Source organism: Chrysoperla carnea, chromosome 1, assembly GCF_905475395.1.
Source record: "Chrysoperla carnea chromosome 1, inChrCarn1.1, whole genome shotgun sequence".
In the NCBI taxonomy this organism is placed as follows: Eukaryota; Metazoa; Arthropoda; class Insecta; order Neuroptera; family Chrysopidae; genus Chrysoperla; species Chrysoperla carnea.
The window spans coordinates 16,731,466-16,752,398 of record NC_058337.1 but is presented as its reverse complement, the minus strand read 5'-3'; the positions used below and the strand labels follow the sequence as shown (position 1 = coordinate 16,752,398).

General features: G+C 31.0%; 1 protein-coding gene across 1 annotated transcript in view; it reads right to left on the bottom strand.

The window, feature by feature from the left end:
• LOC123290866 overlaps positions 1-20,933 on the bottom strand; it is an 87,246-nt gene that overhangs the window by 17,295 nt on the left and 49,018 nt on the right. The window contains exons 3-12 of the mRNA XM_044871213.1: positions 20,123-20,291; positions 19,858-20,042; positions 16,078-16,196; positions 10,021-10,258; positions 8,471-8,820; positions 6,431-6,738; positions 5,354-5,533; positions 3,127-3,276; positions 1,901-2,119; positions 302-447 (exon numbers count right to left, since the gene is read on the bottom strand). Of these exons, the coding sequence (XP_044727148.1) occupies positions 302-447; positions 1,901-2,119; positions 3,127-3,276; positions 5,354-5,533; positions 6,431-6,738; positions 8,471-8,820; positions 10,021-10,258; positions 16,078-16,196; positions 19,858-20,042; positions 20,123-20,229 (2,002 nt within the window). The 5' untranslated portion in view covers positions 20,230-20,291. The remainder of the gene's footprint in view (positions 1-301; positions 448-1,900; positions 2,120-3,126; positions 3,277-5,353; positions 5,534-6,430; positions 6,739-8,470; positions 8,821-10,020; positions 10,259-16,077; positions 16,197-19,857; positions 20,043-20,122; positions 20,292-20,933) is intronic.

Here is a 20,933-nt window from a genome sequence, read left to right as displayed (position 1 = left end):
AAATTTTTTTGAGTTTAATTAAGAAAATGATCACGAGGAGGATATTTCGTGTTTAAAAGCTTCTATTCAAATCAAATTTCCAAAGTACTGTACATTTCATGAACTTAAACTTGCTAATTTTTGAAGCTTTTTCTAAGTAAAATCGATTCAAAAAATATATAGGTACCTAATATAGATATGTTTTTAAAATTCAAAAATGGTCCAATCAAAGATGGTTTTTGAAATATTTCTACGATAAAAAATTTTGTGTGCAAGTTTTAATGAAACAACTTATCCAAAAATAAAACATGATAATATTTACCCAAATTTTCCATACTTTGTGTTAACAAAGCTTCAAATGTGTGTAAACTATAACTTTCAGCATCCATTCCTTTAGCTAAAGTATTTCGTAAATGCATTTCATATTCTAATAGGAGTCGGCTTGTAGGTGATCCAGGTGTGGGAGTACTGCCATTTGGCGGCTGTAAAAATGATGTCAACAGTTTATTAAAACTAGTTCTTTAATGTCGGTAAAAAAATTAAAGAAATAAATGAAAATTGGTCATTGTAAGAGGTGGTCTAAATATTTTATATAAAGTCGTATAATATCATTTTGACGAAAATAATGTATACACTGGTGAAGTTGCAATGAGATATACTAACGTAATTCACATTATTAAATATTTGCGAGGTTAGTTTGGAAAAGTAAAAACAGTCAAAAATGTCCTGAAAATTTATTCTAGAAAATCAAGTTTAAGTTGTTTATATCATGCGTTTCTACTTGAATAAAAGTATGAAAATATCATATTCGAAATAATTTTCATTGAAAGTGATTTATCAGATCTTTGAATAGCATGGTTGAAAATTTCAATTGGAAACAATTTAAAGGGTGCACCATTTTAATATAATATGGCAAACAACTTGTTTTATAGTTAGCCAATCAAAAAATAACTCAAACAAAAGTTGAACAGTTCGATGGGTGGCATCATGTTCTGGCACCAGATTGGACACCTAGTTTCCCGGGTTGTTTTAATAATCAATTTAGTCATAATTAAAAATTTGTCATTACTGCATTTAATCGAAAGAAAATACATTTGCCTATAGAAATAATTTTAGTCAAAAGTGGGCAATAAAGATTATTCGTCTGTGTTAATAATTTCTAGTTTGAGGTAAATTTTTAAAATCATTTGAATATTAAGGTCAAAGCACCTTGAAACTAGAATTTCAAATCAAAGTTTTTTCTTTCGATTAAATGCAATAATGAGATATTTCTAAATCGCATTATCTCCGAAAACTAACGATTTTCGAAAAAATGTTTTAAATAAAAATATTTGAAGATCAACTTTTTAATTTAAAGTGTTAACTCTATCTCCTCTTAGAATCTAATTTGACTATTAAAGCAACCCGGAGAACTAGGTCCAATCTGATCTCAAAAAATGTCCCCCATCAAATTCTTCGACTTATGTTTAGGTTTTGTTTTTATTGGCTAATTGCAGAACGAGCTATTTCCTATAATAGATTACAATGCTCTACCCTGTATAACAACTGTCAGTTTAAAACACAACAGACCGGCATGCATTATCAAGTATTATAGTACAATTTTTGGAATAAAATTTTGAAAATCCTTTAAGTTTAAAAATTAAAAATGTTAAGTCCTGAACTTTTCTTTGTAAAATACAAAAAATGTGATCGTATAGTTCGATAATTGTGAACGTATAGGTTTGACGGACTTTACTACAAGATGGGCATTTATGAATTTGGGAAACGGTCTGTAATATTGAAATTTTCCAAGCTCTCTCTCTTTAAATTTTTAAAAAAGTGAGTTTTTTTTTTTTCCTTAATAGTATGTTTACATCTAATATAAATAAGGGAAAAATTTAAATTCAATTTTAAATAGAAATATTTTACCGGATGTTGGTGCATGTGTCGACCATGTCCACGATGATATCCATGAGTTGGTTGATCTAAATCGGAATTGCCATTACTTGAACTAGGCGTGGTAGCGTAACATTGATTATCGAAAAGCACATTATCAGATGGTGGTGATAAATCACCACAAGTTCCCCCAATACCACCATTTCGTTCTAATTCTAAGTACAAACCCCGACCTGGATACCCCCTTCCAATCTCGTGGGATGACCTAAATTAGAAAATATTTACAATGAAAAGAAAAATAAAAATGTTTATTGCACTAAAAAGTAGAAAATTTTTTTTCCAAATTAATGTGACTTTATACAATAGACTGATTCACATATGATTACTTTTATCTATTCCTACCAACATTAGCTTACACGTGCCTTTTTTAAAAATTCCAAGAATTTTTGATTTCCAATATCTGCAACATTTCTTGAGATATTTACAAAGCAAACCATTCTCCTTTTTTGTTAATAATTTGTTTATGACTTTTTTTGCGAGAGTTCAATAATTTCAAAAAATTTCTAGATGCAATGAAACATCGAATGATATCCTGCTCATACTATTCTGATTAAGGAAACTGGAATTCTTAAAAAAGGCACGCGTGGGCTAGACTATATAGTTATGATTGTAAGTGACTGAGAGAAAAATATTTTAAGTAGGTATGTTTTAGTTTTTGATTCAGAAAAAATATAAGTAATTAAAGGCTTACATTCATGATACTTGTTAATAGAGAAATTAAGAAAATTAGATCAGGTAATATAAAAGTTTAAATGAATTTGAATGATTTAAGAAAAAAAATTCGTTGAATTTTATGTTTTAAAAGTGACAAACGTTTAACAAAAAATATAAATCGATATTTGTCAAAAATAGTATCGATAACTGTACTTCAAACTTTTACCAGTTAATAATTATTTAAACTTTTTAACCTAATTAAAAAAAATTTTTTTTATTATTTTAACATAGAAAAACAGGTTTGTCAATCTGTTGGTGAAACGTCCTTAAAAAAGTATTTTCAAGCCTCAAGAGTGTTTAATGCTTCCACGTCTATCTTTTGATGTTATATTGTATTGTCATCCGATTTACAAATTTCCTCTTTTAATGTATCTCATTGGATCCTAGGATAAAGTTGGGAATACATATTAAATGGAATCTATAATTATAGTATCTAATTAGTTTTGTTTCCGTTCCAATAACGTATCTTATTTGATCGCCTTGAAATCATATATATACCTGGAGCCACTAAATCGAGAATTTTGTGCCATAGATGATTTATGATGTCCGGGTCCCATTATATGACCAGTTTCACCTTCTGAATGTCGCCCACTGTTGTTATTCATTCCTCGGTCGAAGTGCCCCGGATGATGATTATAATAATTGTATCTTTAACATATGCAAATTTGTGTTAGTAAAAATTTTATTTTCTAATATTTTAGGATCTGTTGACACGTAAATATTTCGCGAATTAAAAGTTAAATTAAAAAATCAAACACTATTTGTTTCATTTAAAAAAAAAAAAAGTTTGTTGAATCGCTTTAATGAAAGTTCTGTAAGTTCATTCTTATTATAGACTGGAAGCAAATAACACCTAAAATTGTTTTATTAATTTTAGCCTTCCTTTGATACACACACATATAGTTATTGTGAAAGATAATTCACTCTAATTTCCAATTCCACCAGAGTTTCCAAGCTATTTAAAACATAACTAACTTTTTTTCCTCACATAATTTATTTTTGAATTGTTTATTTTTCAGATTTTTTCAACCTATCTGCAGTTTAAAGTTTGTTAAAATTTCTCTCATCACGACAGTAAAGATGTAAACAAAAAATTATTAAATTCTGAAATTTTTATGTCTGTTCGTGTAGTTTCGTTAGTTTAATATAAAATGAATTTAATTACTTCAAACATCATTTAATGACCACGTAATCAAAATATTTTGAACTAGCTAGTGTTTAAAAGGTTATGATTTACAAAAGTTAAAGAATATTTAACGCGCGTATTATTTGACAAATGTGTAGAACGTGTGACCAAGTCACTCATTTTTGTGGTAAACTTAAGAATTTTGGCGGAACTCGTATGCAAAGACAATATCTTTGCATTTGTTTTCTATGGAATTCAATATTTTTACGGGTAATATTTTTTAATAAAAGTTCAATCCAGTCATGGATATGAGGAATATTTTAGTTCCTGCGTCTAGTTGCACGGTTGAGCGTTGGAAATTGGTGCCAATAATCTTATTTTACGATAGTAAAATTATTGTATCAATAGCATAAGTATTTTTAGATAACTTTTAGGGTTCCATGCACAAAAGGTAACTAACGGAACCTTAATCTTAAGACCCGCTGACCGCCTATCTGCCTTCCTGTAAGTGAACTGTATCTCTAACTGTAAGCCGCAATAGCGACATAGCTTAAGTTTTGACAGAGGGTGTATTATTAATGCCTCTATAACAACAAGTAATAAATCAGTCAAGTTCGAGTTCAAGGTTCCGTACCTGCATTTATTTTTTCTTTTACAAAAACATTTAATAAAAATTAATTAGTGATATTATATCTTGCAGATCATGTGTTCCTTCGAGTGCGAGTCCAACTTTCACTTCAGTAAATTAATAAGTTTTTTAAGCTACCAATCAAATTATTTTACTAAGCTTTGAATTCCATGTGAAAGACAAGACCTCTTTAAAAGTAGAGAGTATTTTGTATCATAAAATTCGGACCATCTTGAGTTGGGAAATTAGGTTTTACAAAAGAGCCTTTTTTGGTATAGCTACACTCTTTGAATATGTTACGGCGCATAGAAATTATTCAGAATGAAAATAGATTATTGTGGCAATTTTAAAAACAGTTGTAGATTTAATTTTTTGTTGAAAACGTATAGTTTTCGAAAAAATATTGAAAACTTGATTAATTTTTTAACCTTACACGGTCGGCATTTTTTTTCCAGTATATTTTATCCTATTAATGTTACTTTACTAAAGCCGAACAATAAAAATGTAATAGGTTTAAGGTCTTCAAATAATGATTGAATCTTTTAATTTTATTAGCGTAACATGTTGAATCAATACAAAAGTTATTTTTAGTGTTGCATTCGAAATTGTGAGTAAAATGGAACAATATTGTGAATAAGTTATTTCCATGGTTCAAATTCAATTTGTTAATTACAGTTGACAATTTAGCCCTACAGGAATCGATCCCCAATCTGCAAACTTTGAAGTAATCAATTCTATTTAAGGTACTTAGTTATTTAAATGTCAAAAAAACCGTGTGCCAATAAATATTTATCTCGGAAAATTCTTAAGAAATTCTTCATCACCCCCATATTCGGTAATGCGGATTATATATGTAATAATTGAAAACATTCTTAACATTCGAAATATTCACATGTTTCCAGGCCGGGTTAAAAAAATTATAGCAAAAATAAACATATAAAAATTCAAAAATTATTTTTAGCAATACATACCGACGTCGTCCCATTTCGGGAGATGTTACAGGAGATTCATTGCTGGGCATTGGTTTTAACATTCGTTTCAATGTATTACTGTCTAATGACATTGAATTTTGTGGACCTCCTATATCTTCAGTACTCTTTGATTTTGATCTTCGATTATTTAAATTTGTTGCATTATTATTTAAAACATTCCTAGAAAATAATTTGTTAATTTAAAAAAAGCAATATTTCTGTGAAAAGAACTGATTTAATCATTTAATGTACAAACTGTGAAGTAAGTAATGAAACAGAATGTCTACCTAAAGCCCACTATTTATCTTCTTGCATATGGCCATTCCTTTGATGAAATTTTTCATCATACTTTTTTCACATTAATGAGGTTCATTTTCATCTGTTCGGGTACGTGAATAAGCAAAACACATTTTTCCAAAAATGATGCTGATGCGACCGTTTCAGTGAATGGATTGCGATACCAAACGATGTTGGCAGACTTTGTTTGACCTGAAATTGATACTATGGACGACACTTATTTTGAGCAGGCCAGCGCCACATGCCATACACCTGGTGAAACAATAGCTCTCTTGCGTTGATAAATTTTTCGGAAGTGTGATTTCTCGAAATTGGCCTCCGGGATCGTCCGCCTTAACACCAATGGACTTTTTTTTTGGGGATACGTTAAAGATAAAGTCTATGCCAAATTCTCCGGCAAATATTCAAACACTCAAAGACAATATTAGCAGTTGTTCGCGAGATGCAACTGCAATTATGCGAAAATATGATGAAAAATTTCGTCAAAAGAATTCAGTTCCATTATTAACATCAAAGTTTATACTTCGGATTAAAATAAAATTATCAGCTCTTTTCACAACTTTTCATCACTTCATCACGTTTCACCACTTTTTTTTTTTAATAAATTTAAAATGAATGAATGTTGAAAGATCCTATAAATCATTCTCTAATTAAAGGCATTACTTAATGTAATATTTGCAAAAACAAAACACTTAAATCTGATGTGCCCTCGTGAGCTTTTTAGCCTCCCTACTTGTATAAAGTTTTCACATGGTAAAAATAATTTCAAATTAAAGCTACCTATGATGTGCAGCACGTAATTCCGCTTCTCTAACCATTTCCAAATCTTGATAGTCAACGCTCTTTGTATTTGTTAAAATATGATGATGCATATGCTCTTTATTTCGAGATTTTATTCCTGGCTGTCCAGCACCCACACCAGTTACTGATTGTGTAGATTGTGTTGATTGTTGATGATGTAAACCTCCACCGCCCGCTTGAGTACCTTCAGATTTACTTGCAGGATCTGAATTTTGTAATGACGAAGAAATTTGTTGATTTTGTTGTGTGTGAACGGTTGAGGGTGTCGTTGCATCAGTTTGTGTTATCTAAAAAATTAATAAAACAATTGAGAATGATATCTGTTTTATCATTTATCAGTTACTCATACAATTAAGTTTTAAAGATCTGTACATAAATTGAAAAAGCGAGAAAGTAATGGGTAAATGATATAACGCAGTTTATTGTTTCATTGGTTTTTGTCTCAAAGTTTAGTTTTCGAATTTTTAAGCCAAAAATAATTAGTCTAAATGTATACATGTAATAAATATTTAATATCTATTATATGTATGCCTACAATTTCTAAACCAAATCGTAGGCCATTCATATTATATGAAGTAAGAATAGTCCTTACGGACGTTCTTATTTATAAAACAAAGAGGGATTGCATATGTAATTCGAAATACATATTTTTTTCTAAAAAAGTAACGTCATTTCGTATAATATAAGATAATAATTGTAGAAAATTACAGATGACTCTACCTACAAAAAACAATTGGCGTATATCAGGGCATGCATTGGGTGGCTACCAGGAGCGTATCCACGGGGTTTGTCAGATCCGTGGATCAGGGGGAGGTGTGGGAGAATTTTTTGGGAGGCTTTTCAATAAGTCGCAAATCGAGCAAGTCTCGCCTCCTCTATAATAAATAATTCAGACATGAGTATTCGCGACTCCAAGAAATTATAAGAGGAACTTTAATTACCGTTCAAAAGGGTAAAAATTTGTCTCCATGTATAAACAAACAGAAAAACATAAAACATATAATCTGTTTTATATCATTCATAGCTCTAGTTTGTAAGTCAATTATAAGAAATTTTCCTTTTTATGGCATTTAGTTATATGTTCTAAGATAGGGTTTCTCCTCTTCATTTCTACAACATTGGTTGAATAAGTGGCGTATTCAAGTTAACGAGATGAAATCCGTTCAAGTAACGTTCACTCTGAGAAAAGAAACGTGTCCAGCTGTTATAATGAACGGTGTCAGTTTTCCACAGTCAAATGAAGTCAAATATCTAGGTATTCACCTTGATAGAAGACTTACCTGGCGTAAACACATCTGGTCGAAAAGAAAACAGCTAAACTTGAAATTTTCTAATTTATACTGGCTCTTGGGTCAAAATTCTAAGCTATCATTGAACAATAAAGTGTTAGTGTATAAAACAATACTTAAACCTGTGTGGACCTATGGCATTCAGCTATGGGGATGTGCTAGCAATAGTAATATCGAAATCCTGCAAAGATTTCAATCAAAAGTGTTGCGAACAATTAGTGATTCCCCGTGGTATGTACGTAATGACGATATTCACCGAAGTCTCGAAGTGACCACAGTGCGTGAAGAAATTGCGCGTTTCAGTGATAGATACCTGACACGCATTGAGCAGCATCCAAACTCTGAAGTGATCAAACTCTTGGACATGTGTGACAGTGTGAACAGACTAAAGAGACAAAACGTGCTAGATTTAAAATTTAGGTTTTAACAGTCATTGTGAACAGACTAAACAGACAAAATGTGCTAGATTTAAAATTTAGTTTTATTTAATATTATCACTAGATTAAGGCTATTCATATACTTAGTTTAAGCATACTAAGGTGATCACCAGTGGGTAGATTACCGTTCAAGTTAACCTTTTAGTCACTTGATCTATTTATAGTTCTTTTAAGAACTGATAATAGAAAATTAGGAATTATTAAAAAAAAAAAAAATTTCATATTTAAATCATTAGAGCTCAGCTCAGTAATTTGTGAAAGATTTATCGGACAAATTTTGATTGAGTACTTACTTGTGAACCTACATTATTTTGTGTACCAACAGAAGCTGTAACAGTCTTAGGACCAGTAGCAGTATTTGATGTCATTGTACTAGTTTCTTGCTGTGTACCTCTATCGCGTGTTTGTCGATTTGTTTGGCTGCCTTGGCGTTGATTCTCTTTGGTAGTAACTTGATTGGCACCTGTTCCAGGTGTTGTACCTCCTGTACCTGTAGTTGTTTGTTGTGTTTGTCCCGGTTGATTTTGATTTGGACCTGTTCCAACATTATCATATAAAGATGTACTTGATGTTGCCGCTGTGACTTTTTCGTTTGTTGTTTCGGTACCACGCGTTTGAGCACGTGGTAATGTTGATGATCCAGCTATAAAAAATATTGTAATATAAACGCAAAGAACTATTTAAACTATATACAAATTACTTATTAAGGAAGGGCCTTAAATAAGCTTGCATGACAAATCATTTCTTACAATTCTTTCGTGTTTAGGTATACATTTCTTTAAAAATTATTGAGAAATTCGTCAGTTTGCTGGACAAAAACGTAAACAATTCGTTTTTTCATTTGCCGGAATGTAGACAGTAATTTAAATTAAATTAAAAGCGGGAGTTTTGAGAAATTTACGATAAACAAATTAAAAATGATACATTTTCATCGCTTGAGTATAAAATTATAAAACTCATACATACTTATAGACTATAAGCCCATGCTAAACCTTTTTAGAGGAAAGGACCACCAGGAATCATATTGAAAAAAATGCTTCTATGTAAAAGTAAGTTTAAGCACCATAGCGTCAGTTTTGCGCGGTACAGGTGAGTACATGTGAGAATAAGAATGTAACACCTCTTGGCGTCTCACCCTTTCACCAGTAAATATCCCGTAAATTTTCGAAGCCTTACGTTATATATTTCTGTACGGCATTTATGTAATTCGTTTCGAATACTTATGCAGAGTTTGTATCCAGCATCACCGTACTTTTTTACTGGTACAGGGGTGAGACACCAAGGAGTGTGACATTCATATTATCACCAGTACTCACCTGAACCGCGTCAAACTGATACCATGGTGGTTAAACTTACTTTTATGTAGAGGAGAATCTTTTTCAACATGATGCTCCTATATGTGAGTGACCTGGTGGATCATTTCATCCGAAAAATTTATGCTAGTAGCCTTTTAGATTCTTTTTCTTTTTTGCCAAAATCTGCGAATATATCAACAAGTACGAAGTTTGGTAAACTAAGCATAGTTGTTCTGCATTAAATATCCATCTTTTCATCATCCATCCATCCATCATTAAATATCCATAAATTTCCCGGAAGATGGCAGAAAGAAGTATTTCCGCTTCGTTTTCGACAGTCCAGGGCAGGAGCCGTAAATTTTTGAGTTACGAACGTCAAATGAGACAAAATCTTTTGGCATATTATTTTTTGTTGTTTCGGCATATTAGTTTGATTCTTTCTGTTACAGATTCAATTTTTAACACGACATTTTCGACAAAAGGGTAGATTAAACATTAAGAGTAAGTATGGGTTTTTAGGGAAGGCTGAAAAAAAATAAATTATTTACCTCTATAACGTGGTTCTTGTGATCGTAAACGTGCATATTGTTCTGCAGTCATACATGTACATTGTGGTTCACGCCCTGCACGACTAGGACTGGCTGGTGTACTCAATGGTTTTCGCTTCATTCCAACATTACCACCCTTTATACTGGATCCAGTTTTTTGACCTTTATTGCCTCCTGGTGGTTCTAGCTTCAATGAATAAGATGACGATGCTTTGCGTGAAAATTTGAACGATGGAGACTGCAACAAGTCACACTGCACTCATTATAACTACGACTACAAGATCGACTTTTATCTACGACTACGTTTACTAAGGTATTTGTTTGGTGCAGTGTGGTGCAGAATAATTTTTTTGATTGTTTTATACATTTACAAATTCTTAAAAATATCGCATGATTTAATGATCAATGGCCGATAGAAATACGATAATTTAACAAATCGAATATTTTCCACATTTTCTTTTATGCATGGTAATACTATAATTTACTATTAATAAACGGTCCGAAACATCGGACAAGACCTTATTATATTATAAAATTGATATATTATTCTTGTAATATATTTGTTGGATTTAATATAATATTTAGAAGGATTTTATTGGATTTAATATAATATTTAGAAAGATTTAGTTTGGTAAGGGTGAGGTTAAGCAAAGATTACCAAGTTACAAAAGTTACTTAAAAAGACATTTTAAATAATACTTGATCAATTTTGGGTAGGGTTGATTTGATCACTTTTGACGATTTCATTCCTTCCAGCTCCACGGCTCCAGGGGGTTCCAGAGGGGATTTATATCAAACCTAGGACCTTGTTGATATAAACTCTGATAGAAAGTTTCATTGCTGTCTCCTCAGCCTCTCCCTAGAAAATCCCATTTTCCTTTATTTTGATAGGTTTTCCCTATTGTGCGAGCCTTCACGAATTTTTTCCGGATATGTGACTTATACCAATCCTAGGAATACCTTAAGGTCTAGCCTTGTACCCAGTTTAATCGAAATCGTTAGAGCCGTTTTTGAGAAAACCCCAAATGCAAGTTTTAATGCAAGTTTTAGGATATCGTACAATGATTTGAATAGTAGTTGTTGGGAATATCATGGGGCATCTCATAGAGAGACTGGATTTTTATATACCAATCAAAATCCACCTGAATTATATTTAAGTCTTCGACCCTTAGAAGCTCGATTCTGCCATTATTTTAACACTGCTTCCCGGGAAGTATCAAAAAGCATGAAAAAATTTGGTTTTAAATAGAAAATGTTAGTTATTTAGTCTTTCGAATTTTTAGTGAAGTACTGTATAATCGCATAGATTCTTTAAAGCAACGTATTCATACGTTAAAAATCTATTGGTGAAAAATTTGAGCTTTAATAAAATTTCTAGCGAACTGTAGTTATGGCTCTGCGTTTTATGGCGGAAATATATCGTAAAAAAGTTGTATCAATATAGAACATTTGCCTTAAAAGAAATTAAAAATGCAATGGAATAAGACATTTTAATAAATGCAATCACAGATTGAGATGTATGATGACAAATTCCAAACGACGATTTAATGCCTTCAAGAATACTGAAACAGAAACAGTAAAAACTACTAATAGTGCCGATAAACAAAAAAGACCGTCGCATGTGTTCTGCATGTAAAAATTTCGTTTCTAATTTTACACCAAAAAATGGAATTCTAAAGAATTGAATCGATGCTGGATGCTCTTATATTAATTGACGTTTAGAAATTCAAAAGGCCTGAAAGTGGCCAAAGAATTGGAGTGATGCAAGACTTTTTTAATAATTCGCACCAAAATAATATCTTGCAGACTTTGTATCTATCTTTCAGTATTCTCGGAGGCATAAACATGGCAATCGTCTATGGATATCCGTCGCCGTTATTATAATAGGCTATAGTTTGTTGAGCTTTTAACAGACTTTTTAAAATATTAAGGATGTTCCAGCATGGTATTTGCAGTTTCTATGTTAAAGCAATGGTACAATTTTTTTTTCGACAGAATTTAACGAAAAATTAAATTTAAGAATTTAATAATGCTTACTATTAATTCCCAAAGTTTCAGAAATTTTGACCGTTTAAAATGGGAAATAATTATGCCAACGTCCCAATTTCGATCAATTTACGTCAAAATTAATATCTCAAAAGTGAAAATTAATTTCTAAATTTTTTTTTTAGAATTGTATTGTATAAACATTTTTTTCTACTTTTTCTTCAATATATAATAATATCATAAAAAATAGTTGGAGAAACCGGACATTTTACATGCTTTAAATGGGACATGACCCTCAAAATCGCGAACTTTGTCTTTAAATATCTCGCGATCTAAACGGTCAAAAATTATGAAATTTTAGGAATTCATAAATAAAGCTATTATAAACCCGAGAAAAAAAATTCGGCCAAATCTGTCGAAAAGTGATTTCATGCTGGTACTACCTTAAGTTTCCATGTTTTTTATTTTCCTCATGGACATCTGTAAATGTATAAAAACTGTGCAAATTGTGATTAATTTTGAATATGATTCAATTTGTGTGAAAAAACTACTTAATTAAATATTAAATAACGCAGTGTTTTTACCAAAGTTCAAGATTCCACGACGTTTCAGAAATGATTTTTATTCTAGTAAGTTGTTATTTTTTTAAATACAATATTTTTTTAATAAAGACTAAAATCAAAATATCTACTTTAGCAATTTCTAACTAATTGTAATCTACTTGATTATCAAGATAAACAGTTGAACCTAACTAGATTACGACAGCTAAAAACGCAGCGACTGTCCAAGGAAATCGAAGCTTTGGAGTGCGTTTCTTTTTCACTTTTTGTAATTATTTCATTTTTAACAAACTAATAGAGTAGTATTTAGAAATCGAAACATAAAACTGTTCATTGTAAAATTGTCATTAACTACACCTTTAGAAATCGTGTAACAATTACTTTGCGTAGCAAAATTTTGCTAAGCTTGCTAATTGATGCTTGAGAATTTTTTAACAAATTCACCGAAACAGGCGATTTATTGTTGAGATTTCTACCAACTATATATAAATATACATTTCTTGATATAATAACGATAAAATAATGACAATATTCCATACTCTAGCCAGCCAGGAAAGACCTTCTGTCTAGATACCGGGTGTTGAATTTGTGAAAAAAATAATAATATTTTTAGGAGTATTGCCAAAGCGGCAGTTTACGTCCTCGATTTTATTTCAAATAAAATAACATTAATTACTATTTTATTTCCAATAGGGGATCAGACGTTTTTCAAATCACTTCAGAAGAAGAATTCTCACCTCACAAATAGAAAAGTGAAGTTGGTTTCTAAAAAAATTTATTAGTATGCAAGATATGAACGTTTAAAATACCTAATTAAACAAAGAGGAAGATACCCACTAGTCATACGTGGGTATTACCATAGAGATTACAGATAAAACTTTGTTTTGCTAAATAGAGATAGATAACCTTTGAATGCAATCTTCGATTGCTTATAACTTCTTCGTTTTTTTATAAATTTTAATTTACTTTCAAATTTTGCCATGGTATAAAGTAAGCTATTGGTGTAGACTTTTTCGGAGATAGGGTTTCCTGGTTTTTGTAATTTTCACCTTAAGCTTTAAATCATGTAGGATAATTAGGCCATACTGTGTGCAAAAATTTCGATTTTCTAAGATTCGAATTTGGTAACACTAAAAAAAAAGAATTTTCTTCCAAAATTTCAACACCCTAAAAAAGGAAGCTTATCCAGAGATGTATTGACAAATTATCATTATTTTTGCGTTATCTACCATTTGCTGCCCTACCGTTATAACCTTGGATCACACTATATAGCGTCTTATAACTGTTCTAATTTTTTTCCCAGCCTATTATCGTTAAGCGGTATTATTTGCCCGTCCTACTTTTACGTATTATTGTATCCAAGTATTGAAATCTAGTTTATTTAATCAAAAACATTATAGCTTAAAGTAATTTCGTCCAATTGATGAAAAAAATGAAGGAGATAAATAAATCAACAAAATAAATATGTAAAAATAAAAAAAAATAATAAAAAATAAAAATCTTTATAGAGATCAGGATATATAAAAGTAAGCATCATCATAAGTATTTGGCCTGATTTCAAAATCAATATACACGTTTATTAAAGTAGATATATTTACAATGGTTTTTAAATAGTATCTTTTAACTACTTAATGGGGTCAACAAAATTGTCATAATTTAAGTAGGTACTATTGATATTTTATAAATAAATGTATTGATGAAACCAATTACAAATCACGAAATTAGATATCCTAACTACACTAAAATTTCCTACTAAAAATTTTAAATAATATTTGGCTACCTTTCCTGCCTTTTTCTAAGTCAAATGTGAAGAAATTTATAAGAGAAATACAGGGTTTGAAATTGAATGTAGCTTGAGAACAAGAGAGCACAAATTCCATTGGCAAACCAATTCAGAAGCCATCCGAATTTTTTCAATAATATGTATTGCATGATCTAATGATGGAGTTTACTTTTTTATTTGCCGAAATGTTAATTTTTTAATAGATCGATAGGTTTTTTTATCAATATTAGTCTATATAGAAAAATACTATGGATTATTAAAAAAAAAAAAAATAAATGATGAATTGAATAATTTTGAGAACACACAAAACTATGGTGTCCATTTCTCCAAAACTATAAAAGATATGCAGTTGTAAATTTACTAGTGTTCTTGTAAATTCTCGAAAAATTGGCAGAAAATTCTACGTTCGAAAATATTGGAAAACCAAATAAATGGTGGCCAAAAAGGCAACATATCAAACCGAGCCTAGGACGGCATCATTCCTAAATCCGCCACCGCGTGTTCATACACAAGTGCGTAGAACTATCTAGAAATCCTTTAGAATAAAATTAATCGATTGAAATCTTAAATTGCCTTCAAAAAACAAACGTAAACGATATTAAAAATGGACGCACACTTTCTTTTAAAAAATTATTTAAAAATTCTTAACATATCGCGACAGGTTAAAATTTATACAGTGTGTTTCAAAAGTTCACGTCCGAACAGTTAAAGCGAGTGCTGGAGAGTTGAAAATGCATTTCCCATACGAAGAAGACAGTTTTTCTCAAATTTTCCAGAAATTATATTGAAGTTTACTTGAGGATTTTCCAGATTCAATTGTATTAATCTAATTCTCACAACCTTTTCAAAAAAATGCAAAGATAGTTATAGATAATGAACTTTAGGTGTTTATGCCAGTTTTTCGAAAAACTAAAAGAACAATTCCAAATCAAAATACAGGGTCGTATAACATAAGTTTGAAATTTTATTTCGATCGAATTTTAATGCTTCTCAGAATTTCTATCACTTGGTTAATTGTTAAGTAAAATAAGTCGTACCCTTGGAAGATGAAATAGACAATCTAGGTTTTCGATTTTCCTAGATATAAAAAGAAAATGTTTGACGATGACGATACAATACGCTTACAAAATTTCAGGCCAGTTTCGAAACAATTGGTACATGGAATGCAATTTTAAAACCCTTGCGAGAGTTGCAAACTTCGCTTTATTATTATTTTTTTTCATTTCTTGAGTAATGTAAGCCATTTATTTATAATTATAAAAGACTTTCCTTATATACACGCAGGCAAACAAAATCGCTGTAACATATAAATTGGATTGGACAACTCATGTTAAAAAGCTACAATTAAATATTTTACAATCATTAAACAACACTTTTCATACTTAGAGCACATGTAATTCCACCGCCATAAATTTCTGTAAGTTGCTAACCTATTACTGAACGTAGGATTAATAATCGGATCGATTTAGCAGTTGGTAGAATTAAAGATCGTCTACAGTATTTCCCAACTATATTTATTCAAAATTTTCAAAACGCAATCAATTTACCCCATTGTTTTTTTTGTTGTAACCAAAAAATAAAAAAGTAAAAACAAAATCTATTTTGTTAAATATTCTGTGCATGCTTTCAATAACCATCTAAATAAAATTGTACATCTATCTAATAAGTATTAAAATTTTGAATATTATTCGTTCCTTGTATGAATGTGTTCACGAATATGATACTTACACAACACTCTCTGAATTGTTTTGCATCTATAGGTGATGTAAAATTTAAGCCCCATGTATCGTTTGTCATAGGATCTTTCCAATACACAAAACATTCTGATGCTTGTCCAATTCGCGTACCTAAAAAATATATCATAATATTTATATCACAATTTCTTTAATCGTATCTTTAATATAAATCCAATTAATCTACGGAGATCTAATGTTAAATTTGATAAAATTATTATCAGAAAACTAAAAATACTGTGTTATAGAAGAAAACATTCCAACAAATAATTTCGTTTTTACGGCTTATCAATAGCTAAGTCAACGCTAAAATTCGCAAAAGTAAAAAAAAACCGTTTTCTTGCGATAATAAATAAAGTTGACGTCCAATGCAAAAAAAAAACTATCGTTAGACGTCAGGTAAGTTCGATTTGGATTCATAGATACCGAGAAAACTAGAAAAAAGGAGCAAAAATATACATTTTTAAATTTGTTTATAACTTGCAATCAGTAGTGGGTTCACATTCCTTCAATTTTTTTTAACAAAAATTTTTGAAAATATTACATTTTTTTGAAATAAACACCTATTGTAAAAATTTTTCTCTTGGTCGAGAGATTATGGTAGAACAGTTTTTCCGATATTATTCTCTTCGACTGTCATGATATTTTAGCAACAAGTGAAAATTTTAATTTTTGATCCCAAAATCGGACCACGAAAAAGTACATTTTTTGGGGATGCAGAAACGGTCGATTCTAACGGGATCACAGCCGTCGTTTTACGAAAGACAGCACTTGCAAAATTTATTTTTTTAACGTAAAGTAAGTATTTATTAGTAACATGTCTACTTTCGAGAGCTCTACGAGTTTTACTTTTTACCGCGAAAAACCTATCCCAAAATATGAATTTTTTCAAAGTCTGATTTCCGCATCAGAAATTAAAAAATTTCTCTTGCTGCCGAAGTATCATGAAAGAAAAAGTCTAGACGTAAGTTATCAAGCCCTTATAATCCCTTGTCCAAGAGGAACGTTTTTATATAAGGTATTTCTTTCGAAAAAATGCGATATTTGGTAAAATATAACTTCATCAACTAAAATAGAAAAAGAAAAAAAGAAATAAAAATAAAATTTAAAAACGATTATTTCGTTTTTTTATAGTTTTTTTTGCATTAGAAGTCAACTTATTTTTAACGCAAGAAACCCCTTTTGTTGACTTTTGCGAAGTTTTCAGGTTAACTTTGAAATTGATTTTTCGTAAAAATAAATGTTTTTTGGATTGTGTTCTTCTAGAACAACGTATTTCTAGTTTTCTGATAAAAAATTTGTCATTCGCAAATTAATTGGATTATTTAGATTGTTTTTCAGTCGTGTGAATTCTAAAATGAAATAAAACTGATTATCCTTATTTGAAAAATCATTTCATGCCTTTTCGTTTTAAGTATGATTTGAGCTAAAAGGTACGGCTGCTACCTAGTATAGAAGCGTAATGGTGGAGTGGAAGTACTGTTTATTGACTGTTTGACGTGGCCACAATACTTGCTCAAAAGAAAAAAGTACTACTCTGCGACTTTGTCTCCAAGAACGAATGACTTTGTCTGTGCAGATTTTAAAAGTAACTAGTATTCCCCGATTGACCAGAAAGCATTGGTGATTATTATCCTAATATTAGTCGTGTAAGTGCAAAAATAGTGACCGATAGCTGGATTTCCATAAAACACTTTATCCTAGATAACCGCAGTCTGTGTAAGACCAAACGCATACTTAAAATTTAAGGCACACATTTCTTTCAAATATAGCCAATACTATTGGTTGTTTTAGAACTTTTGTCCGTTTTTATAAGACTACTTTAAACTGTAATATCTCAGTGAATACTTAATCAATTTAATCGAAATAATCGCCACTTGAATGAGTGCGCTTTCGATTAATTCTGTCGGAATAAAAATTGGGTGCTCAGAATTTGGCGGAGGCGAAGGCAGTTTAACCTGGTCTTGATTGGCGAAGGTTTTATTGGTGTGAAAGTTATCGAAGTGCTTGAAAAGATAGTAGTCGGTTGGCGAGATGTCTGGAGAGTATGGTGGGTAAGACAGAAATTCGACGCTCAATTCGTTTAATTTTCGAACGATGATTTGTGAAATTTGCAGACAGGCTTTGTCGTGGAGCAAGATGGAACCTCTTATTTAATCAGTGCCGTTATTTCCTCACAATAAGACTCGCTGTGATGGTTTGACCCGGTTGTAGAAAGTTATAGTGTACCTAATTTTCGAGCTTTTCGACCATCAAAGAGGCAAAAATTTTTAATGAACAACATCAATGTATAGAGTACAAATTTCTCTATCGATCAGTCTATACCACGACACATTAGAATAATTACACAGGTCTGCAAAAAAATTTTTTGTCAGCTGCATGAGATATTTTTACTAAATTATATGTTTTAGAATGCGCTGATTTCAGAAATGATGGCCATTTTCTTCTATCACGTAAGGTTTTTTTGAAAATTTAAAAACAAACAATTGGTAAAAGCACTCGTTTATTACAAATTATACATTAGCCTGCAAGCATAGTCACATCCCATCTTCCTTGGTACCGTCTCTTGATATCGCGGACATCCTGGTGAAAACGCTCTCCCTTGAGCTTCGTATACTGTTAGTTGAACAATGGTTTTGTAGGATCCTGATCTTCAGACTACATCCTTGAACGACACACAAGCTTATTTTTCCTTTTCATTCATACTTTCCACAAAGAGGGTGCCGGATAAAAGCCTTCTCATGTCGGGGCCAGTGAAAACTCCCTCTTTCAACTTTGCTTCTGACAGCTTCGGGAATTTTGTACATAGATATTTAAAACAGTTTCCATCCACTTGCAGGGGTTTTATAAATTGTTTTATTAACCCCAAATTGAAATGGTGAGGTGATAACAAAACTTTTTCTGGCGGCTCCAAAGTAGTATTGATAACATTTTTATCTCCAGGTTTTAAAGTTTCTCGGGGCGGCCAATCACTTTTAATCCAATGCTGTTCTCTGGCTCTACTGTCCCTTAAGCATAAGAAGCAAGGGTATTTATTTTGCATGCTGGCCCAAAAGTCCCCACAAACCATCGATTAATGGTCCTGATATTTGATTCTTTCCAGGATAATGGCCAAATTATTACAGTTAGTTTTCTTCCATATGCACAAAATATCCCATTGGAAGCGAAGCTAATTTATTTTCATCGTGCAATAATAATACTTTAAGACTAGTTTAATATAATATTACTATATAATACTACTAAAAGACTAGTTTATGTTGTTACTAATATCTATAAAAACCTATGTGATAGAATGTTTTGAATATTTTTTCTGTTTTTGGGAGGTCAAAATCTATAAGAAAATGTAAAAAAATCCTATGCAGTTTTTTAGTCGCAGACCTGGAGCTACAAAATCACGGTTAAAATGACAATCTGATTAAAACGGACAAAGCTTTTGAAACAAACTAATACTTCGATTTCTATATCATTTAAGAATCATTCCTCAAAAAAACATCCAAATGTTATATGAGTTACACCCAAGACACGTTCCTATGAAAATTGTCTAGCAGATGTAAATAGTTTCTTGGAACACCCTATACAGAACAAAAACATTTGATAACTGAACAATAATACCTGTTAAAAATAAAATATAAATTCATTCGTATCCGTTATACAAACACAGAATACAAATTATTGCAATTTGATTCAAGTTGTTTTTAAAAAAATTAATACTCTTAGTGTAGGTACTCAATAACAAAATCAAGCTACAAGAACACAACAAAAATATACAACATACCGGGTTGAATAAGCCGTACATCTAAAATTTTATCAACTTGGGAATTATAGGCGGTAATATGAAATATACATTCTGGTGAATCTTGGATACATGTTATATTAACGGGAACTAAATCCTCACTGACTTGTTGCCATTTGACAGTGCCAGCCCCAGATGCTGAGACATGAAACACTTCTGCCCACAATCTACAAAAATAGTTGAAATCCCTATAGATTTAATTTAATATTTATTGTTACATTTCATTATTTCTGTTGTCACAATTTACCTAAGTAAGTGTCCATCACGTCTGCGTGATGTTTGCCATGGACTATCTTCATAACGGTATGCTTTACGAATCAATGGTGCACATGAACAGCTCAACTTGTTGCCCATAATGCAGGCTTTACACTGTCCGCCACCCCCTGCTCCTGCGAGGCCTCCAACCCCGCTGGTGCCTATATAAATTTAAACATAGAAAAACAACATATAGTCTTGGAGTAATAAATGAGTGTTGCATGAATATGTGTAAAATACATATTTGTAAAGGTGATTTCGTTTCATACATGAGTCATTTCTTGCTTGGGAACGTATTCGTGACTTGAAGATATTTTTCAAAAGGATATTGGTCATGTAATATTCCCAGAAATGAACAGTTTCTCCACATAAAATTGTAACTTTTGAAATTTTAAACCGGATTTTAGGGACCCGTCTTCCCAGAACTGATTATGAATTATGGACTCTGTTTATGGTTGATTAAATTGTTAAGAATATATTTTTAAATAAATTATGCTCTGAGCCCTTTTTTCATTCTATGAAGAAATAATGATTTTTAACGAGTAGTTTCTCTGATGTATTTTTTATGTAATTATTTGTAAAATCTGTTATAAATACACAAGCATCTGTTTGGTAAAAACTGTATGCTAACATTTTTCGAAAATAAAACCAATTTTGTTTCGAAATTAAAATTCCTCTCGAAAAAGAAAGTGTTAAATGGAAAATTTTGTCAGATAAAATATTAACAATAATGCCTTTTTTTTATTTTAAGCGATAAGAAAGAGCATGCGAGAATAAAATGAAATCTCAGGAAAATTTTATTT